The sequence below is a fragment of the Musca domestica genome, unplaced genomic scaffold (genome assembly GCF_030504385.1).
Source record: "Musca domestica strain aabys unplaced genomic scaffold, Musca_domestica.polishedcontigs.V.1.1 174, whole genome shotgun sequence".
In the NCBI taxonomy this organism is placed as follows: domain Eukaryota; kingdom Metazoa; phylum Arthropoda; class Insecta; order Diptera; family Muscidae; genus Musca; species Musca domestica.
The window spans coordinates 586,991-595,147 of record NW_026712233.1 but is presented as its reverse complement, the minus strand read 5'-3'; the positions used below and the strand labels follow the sequence as shown (position 1 = coordinate 595,147).

Below are 8,157 nucleotides of genomic sequence, written 5' to 3'. Positions count from 1 at the left end.
CACCAAGAAGAGAGAGAAAATCACAGTAAAATCAACAAATTGAAAAAGCCCCAGAAGTGACTGATTTTTGGCAAATATTAAGGAAATTTTTTTCAAAAATGCTGATGCTAAATGTAATACTAAGGGGAAATAAAGAATTTGTTGAAAAATTTTAACAACCATCGGTCACAAAAGCGAATAAAAACAACGAAACATAACATCATTATAACACCAAAAATGACGAATAAAAAAATTACAGAATAAATTGACAACTATTTCGCTGAAAACCCAGGCGACAGAGCATTGTACCAATAAATCCCCCTCCCAATTACCATTAGATTCACACAGAAATTTGGCATTGTTCCTTGATTAAAGCTTTCTCACTATGTTATATCGAACATCAAGCATATATTCATACTTAAAATCCCTTTTCCAAAAAAAAAAAAAATTTCAATTGAGTTTTTGTTTTTTTTTTTCTTATTTATTTTTAAAAAGGTCTTTTCGTGTGTTTGCTTTTTCTTGTAGTAACTGCTTAATTACATCAAATAACTATAAATTGTTTAAATTCCTCTAATTTTAAACTTCCTGAGGTGATGTTTTCGCTTCACATAGGTTTTTGTTTCTCTATTTAATAATTTTTCAACAACTTTTCATTTTATGTTTTTCTTCTTTTTTTTCTTTTAATTTACGAATACACTATTTTAATAAAATTTGTGTTCAGCTTACAATTTCATTTGTTAGTAACAATCATATATATATGAATAAAATTTAGAAACTTTGTTCAACTTTCGGGGCAGGAGAAATTTGCATTTGTTGTCTCCTTTTGCCCAAAAGCTGTTGTACAGTTACGACGACGACGATGTTGTGCATTCATATAATCCTAGCGAGATTTCTGTAGTTTTTTTTTTTTTTTAAAGAAAATTTTCACTTAAATTAAATATTTATTATTTATAATAATTAAAAAATGTATATTTTTCTCCAACCAAAAAAATGTATGCACTTTAGTTGGCGGGTGCATCTTCGGGAGCGGGCAATTTTTGCCAAGTGGGTTCAACGCCCCAGATTTCGCGAGCATATTCAGCAATAGTACGATCCGAGGAGAATTTACCGCTGGAAGCAATATTGTGGATGGACATTTCCAACCATTTGGCTTGATTCTGAAATTGAAAAGAAAAAAAAAACATTTTAATAAACAAAACCCAAAAAAATCATTAGTTTTTCTAACATACCTGGTATGTCTTAGACACCTTATCCTGGGCCTTGATGTAATCTTCATAATCAGCCAAAAGGTAATAGTGATCGTACTTCAACAAAATATCAGCAATATTCTTGAATTCATGGGATTGCCTGGGCTGAAGAAACCGCCAGCAATTTGATCAACACACTGCTTAATCTCGGGATTGCTGTTGTAGTAATCGTAGGCATTGTAACCCTTCTTCTTGAGGGCCTCAACTTGATCAACGGTCATACCGAAGATGAAAATGTTGTCATTGCCCATTTCTTCGGCCATTTCAACATTGGCGCCGTCCAATGTGCCAATGGTGAGGCACCGTTCACATGAATTTCATGTTACCGGTACCGGAGGCTTCAGTACCAGCTGTGGAAATTGCTCAGACAAATCAGCGGCTGGCATAATCTTCTCGGCCAAGGTGACGCGATAGTTCTCCAAGAAGATAACCTTGAGTTTATCACCAACAATGGGGTCATTGTTAACAACATTGCCAACGGCGCAGATCAATTTGATGATTTGCTTGGCAACATAGTAGCCGGGAGCGGCCTTGCCACCAATCATAATTGTACGAGGAGCGAACTGGGCGGTGGGATCCTTCTTAATGCGATTGTACAAAGTAATAATGTGCAAGCAGTTCAACAATTGGCGTTTGTATTCATGGATACGCTTGACTTGAATGTCAAACATGGAGGCAGGATTAACTTTGACGCCATAGTCTTTTTCCAAAATTTGAGCCAATTTCAATTTGTTTTCTTGCTTGACACGGGCAACTTCGCGTTGGAAGTTGGGATCCTTGGCCCACTTTTTCAAAGCTACCAATTGATCCAAATGGACGGGCCATTCATTGCCAATCTTTTCGCTGATCAAATCAGACAAACCGGGATTGCACATCAACAACCAACGACGGGGGGTAATACCGTTGGTCTTGTTCTGGAACTTCTTGGGATCCATTTGGAAGAACAAATTGAACAAATCGTCCTTCAAAATTTGCGAGTGGATGGCGGCTACACCGTTAACAGCATGGGAGCCCACAATAGACAAATGGGCCATGTTAATGCGTTTCTCACCATCTTCTTCAACCAAAGACATGCGGCGCATGCGTTCCAAATCACCGGGGTAACGTTTCTTAATGTTCTCCAAATGTAAGAAATTGATGTGGTAGATGATTGCAAGTGACGTGGCAAATGGACTCCAACATGGAAACGGGCCAGCGTTCCAAGGCTTCGGGAAGGACGGTGTGATTAGTGTAGGCACAGGTACGTACAGTGATGTCCCAGGCCTTGTCCCAATCCAAATGCTCTTCGTCAATCAAGATGCGCATTAGCTCGGGAATGGCCAACGAGGGATGGGTGTCATTCAATTGAATGGCCACTTTTTCAGGGAAGTGATCGAAGTTGGTGCGCACAGCTTCGCGACTGCCGAACTTGGAGGCCTTATAACGTCGGATGATGTCCTGCAAAGTGGCAGCTACCATGAAGTATTCCTGTTTCAAACGCAACTCCTTGCCTTCGAAGAAGTTGTCGTTGGGATACAAGACACGAGAAATATTTTCGGCCAAGTTACGATCCAAAACAGCTTGGATATAATCACCATCGTTAACTAAAAAAAATCAAAATTAAATCTCTTCTCTTGGAAGTGTGCTCAATAGGTTTGTTACTTACAGAATTTCAAATTGAAATCAATGGGAGACTTTGCTGACCACAATCTCAATGTGTTGACATAGTTGTTGGCATAACCAGGAATGGGATTATCATAGGGCATGGCATATACGATTTGTGTATCAACCCACTTCTTGCCTTCGGGTGTATCAATGACACGACCATAGAAATTTACAGGCAACATGAATTCGGGTCTGGCCTTTTCCCATGGATTGCCGAAACGCAACCAATCATCGGGTTCCTCCACTTGTTCACCGTTCTTGATCTTTTGGGCAAAAATACCATATTCATAACGGATGCCATAACCGTAGGCGGCCAAACCAAGTGTAGCCATGGAATCGAGGAAACAGGCAGCCAAACGGCCCAAACCACCATTACCCAAGCCGGCATCTTCTTCCATTTCTTCAAGGGATTCAATGTCCAAGCCCAATTGGTACATGGCCTCCTCGCATTCGCTTTGGACACCCAAGTTGATCATGGTATTTGTTAGGGAACGGCCCATGTAGTATTCCAAAGATAGGTAGTAGACGCGCTGGAAAATAAAAGAATATTTATTATTAATTTTGGACTTTAATTTATTTGACATTTATTGTGTAACCTAAGTATATTTTAAACCTAACCTCTTTCTTGTTTTGGATATCAGTTCCATAGCCATTTTATTTGCTTATAAATTTCCCCTTAAGGATGATGGATTTTTGAGTGCATTGAGTCCACTTCTGCCATAAGTACACCGCTCCCAAATTGTTTACAAACAAAACGTGTTTTTAAAAATACAATTAAAATTTCTTATTTGCACTTTCGCTATCATTGCAAATATCGAGAGGTATTAAGAGTGCAAACACAACAAACGACCATTATCATTCTCTTAAGTATTTCTCCCCACAATAATGTGCTCTTCTCATGACAATAATAATAATGAGAGGTAATTGCAGTCAAACATGAATTTCAAATACATTGTACTCTCTTCATTTGTCTTATCTCTGAGATGTGATTCCCTCACTGTGTGCCCACTATTCCCAATATACTTGCATGTGCATAGCTTTGTACATAGGCGTGTGTGTATATTTTGATGTGCAAATTAGAAATAGAAATGAGTAAAAGGCACATAGCGTAAAAATATGCGACTGAGAAAGAAAAAATATATATCAAGTGCAACATGTTGTTTGTCTTTTTTTATTTTTATTTTTAAGGCTGACATTGCTGGCACACTTAACGCTACATTAGAGCACAGTGCACACTGCATTACAGGTTGTTCCAATTGAAGTTATTTTTATGTGGCATATATTGCAAAAAACCTACACTATATGCTGCTCAGTGCGTATAAAAATACATACATATTTATAAAAAAAAACTTGAATGTTTCCAAAGAAACATAAACAAGTTTTAGACTGTTTGACAGTTATTAGATGACCTATAACAACAAGCAAGCAGCAATGGAGAAAATAGTTATGCTGCCAAACATTTTGCGATAGACTATCCATTTTTGGTGTTTTCTTTTAAGAAATAAAAAAATACATAAGCCTGGATTAAAAATGATGTGCTAGTGTCATCCTTAGTTCCTGCAGTGATACTAATGCTATGGGTTTTCGAAAAGTACAAGGAGCTACCAAGCGGTATCATTGTTAAATGGCAATCTATATTTAATTTTTTTTTTTTTTTTTTTTTTGACATTAGAAATGTATAAAATATAAGGGAATGAAATACGTTGTCATAGTTTTTTTCCAACCTGCTTGGTCAACAATTTATCTTCTAATGAAACGAAGAACGTTGCAAATCATTAAATTTTATACCCTCCACCATACATAGTATGGACGGTATACCAAGTTCGTCATTCCGTTTGTAACTCATCGAAATAATAACCATTTTATACCCAATCCGCGTAAAATCCTCAGACGATTTAGCCCTGTCCCTTCAAAACGAATAAAGGTAGGAAGCTAAAAATTTGCACCGATCTGTCTGTTGTCTGCATGCAGGTCAAGTTCGAAGATGGGCTATATCGGTCCACGATATTGTATAGCCCCCATATAACTGTAGCCCCCTATATTTGGTATTTTGAATGGCTTTAGCCACATTTTTAATGGAATTGTCTGAAATTCTACACAAAGAGTTCTCTGTGAGTATTTTACCCCCTAAAAAAGAATTGTCTATATAGGGTCCATGATATCGTATAGCTCCCATACAATAGTTACCCGCGAAGATTTTAGCCACATTTTTCAATGGAATATTCTGAAAATCCACACAAGGAATTACCTATGAGTACTTTACCCCCTGGAAGAGAATGTCCATATAGGTCTACGTTTATTAGACCACCCTTATAACACTAACCCAAGATATCGGTATTTCTAGGATTTTCGCGACATTATACACTGCAATTGCGTCAAATTTTGTATTGAAGGAAAATTGTTTATGCAGGTCTATGTTAGTATAGCCCCCATACTTGATTTGTTGAAGTTTTTTGCTCAAAAAATTGCCAAATTGCACCGAATTCTAAAACCAAACCAAAGATAGAAAGGTATTGGAATTTACAAAGATTACTGATTATAATTTCTTGTTTGAAATTATGCATTTTACAATTTCAAACTTCGTAATAATGATTTTCATGAAATGCTGCAAAAATATATTTTTTTTATTTCTCAATTTGTTTTTTTTGTATGGATAGTTATACCTTAAGTCAACTACTATTGTTAGCCCATATGTATTGATAAACCCCCACTAATGCAAATGAAATAATATTTCAAATACCAAAATAGTTAGATGAACATAAATAGAAACCTCTTGAATAACTTCAATAATAAATCGGTCCTCGATTAAAATACAAGTAGCAACCAAGTATAACCAGAGCAAGGTCATATCTAAGTATGTTTTTTTTTCGAAAAAGGATTCATGGAAACAGTAACCCATTATCATTGGCGAATAATTGACTGCACTTTATCTTCTATTGATTATGGCAAAAAAATTGTGTAAACGATTTGTTTTTCTTATTGTTGTTGTTGTTAACTATACATTAATGAGGCCAAGCAACATTTTGATGATAACACAACAAATCTTTATGGGTGATTTGTTTTAGCGGAACACATGTCAAAAGCGTGGTTTGTTTATACATAAACAATAATATTGAATATATAGGAATGACCATGTTTAAATTTGCAATATTGACAAATTGTATAGATTTGCATTTAAAGTTTTTGGCTGCTTCAATTTGGTCAAAGTCCAATATTTGGTATCTTTTAATAAATCTATTTGAAGTATTTTGTCAAGGAAGGTGCCATCGACAATGAAAGTGGAACTTTTAAACTGCATGCTATAAAAAGATCAAACGTTAAACATTATTTTTAGCAAAAATTTTCTACAGATAATTTGACATTACGGAAACAAAAGAAAAATTAATAAATCTTTTTGAGCCGTCCTTCCTCCAAATTTTAATTTTGATAGCAAAATAAAAAAAATAGGAATTAATAATATGAAATGAAATGTTTCACAAAATCCTCATCTGTCTCAACAAGTGCATCCCTAAGCCGTACTGATAAGTAAGATTGTTGATTTCACTATTTTTGTTATGGTCCAGTTGAATTGATTATCTGCCCTGATCTAAAATAAAATGTAATAAAATAGAATGTAATATAACAACATCAAGGAAGTGTTTGTTGAGATTAACATTACATTTTGGCGCCTATTGTGATTTCACTTCACATATTGCACGAACATATGCACATACCGGTGTCTAACATATGTGGTTTCTAATAAAAATCATTGCACAGAGGTGCAAGGTTATTTTAATTTGTGTAATGTGTAGGTATTGAATAAGAAATACAATATTACACAAATGATAGGGAATATACAGGGTGAGATGAAAAACTGCAACCAACTTCAAACTCCTGCCATTTCTAAGCCGTCCGACAGCTGTTTCAATTATTCCAGCGACAGCTCATTATATTGTTAACAAACGTACAAAAGTATTTTGGTGATTCGTGCCAAAGGTGACCAATCCGAACAAATCCAAACTTATTTAAAATCCGAACAAATCCAAACTTTATTTAAAAAAAATGTAAAAAATATGGCGTTTGACTTTGTTGGAGTTTTTTTTATCTCACCCTGTAACTACATATTTGTACATTTCAATATGATGATTAGTCTATACCTATTTCATATTATTAAGTGCAAATTATCCACAATATGCAGCAGAACTCAAAAAACAACCTAATTGTTGACAAATGATCTTCGAGTCTATGTTGTTCACCCCAAAAATAAAGCACTTTCCATTTCACGCTGCCTCTGTAGCAGCAGCAGCACGTTTTTTTCTTTTGTGCTACTTTTATAGCAAATAACCTTTCAGTGACCTTGAAAAAATATTATATTCTCTGAATGAGAAAAGAATTTATTTTATTATTACAAAACTCAATGAATATATTGGACGATGGATAGATAGATGTCTAACGTTTGGGGGGCAGTTGCTCTATTGGAGGAGAGACCATACACAAAAAGAAAATCAACTTTAAGAAGAAGAAGACACACACAGTAACAAAATTAATTTAGAAAAAAAAAAAACATAGCAAGACGAACGCTAATGTTGGTCTAATGAATTTGTCCCCAGACATACATTCTGCGGCGTAGTCGGCGGCGTGTGTCCAAATAAAATCATATTCAAAATATTACTCTTTTTTAATTTCTTTGTCTAAGAAAATTTTGTGGGATTTCTCATTTAACATATTATATTGAAATAGTGCCAAGAATATTCTAAAACTGCATACTAATAAATAAGAATAAATATTTTTTAGATATACTATTATATATGGTATAAATGAATCAATTGTGCATATAGCTTTTATTTATTATTATGTTTTGTGGTAGCTTCCAGAGAATCGTTAATATACATAATTGTTGACATTGAATGTCATGGAAATTTATACGTAAAATATTGTATTTGACCTTCATGGAAGGGCGTATACTATTGAAGTTGCTGGTTGGTGTTCAAGCCAACAAAAGTCATTGTTGTTTACATTTAGTATTCAGGTTGATGGAGGTTTTTGGAAGCCTTTTCATTCTCAATTCCCTATGTGGCGTTGAATATACACCACAGTAGCATGAATGAATGTATGTGGCATAAATAATAAAACACGTGCGAGTAAGGAAATTTGGTGATAATGAAAGATGTCTTATGCGTACAAACATAATTTTTGTCTCCACAAAAATATTTTAAGGAACGAAAAAATTTACAAAATTCAGTGAATATGCCGAATTTTCGTTACTAGTTACATTTAACAAAATTTGTCCTTCGAACCCTTTTGCATC

At 34.9% G+C, this 8,157-nt stretch overlaps 1 protein-coding gene across 1 annotated transcript; it reads right to left on the bottom strand.

Annotated features, from left to right (window-relative positions):
• Positions 1-438: 438 nt before the first annotated feature.
• Positions 439-3,469, bottom strand: LOC131801803 (glycogen phosphorylase-like). Its single transcript, XM_059120761.1, is given in 7 exon segments — positions 439-1,136; positions 1,209-1,318; positions 1,321-1,535; positions 1,537-1,585; positions 1,588-2,393; positions 2,395-2,809; positions 2,872-3,469. Coding segments are annotated over 7 exon segments (2,334 nt in total). The 5' UTR covers positions 3,455-3,469; the 3' UTR covers positions 439-980.
• Between the last annotated feature and the right edge of the window lie 4,688 nt (positions 3,470-8,157).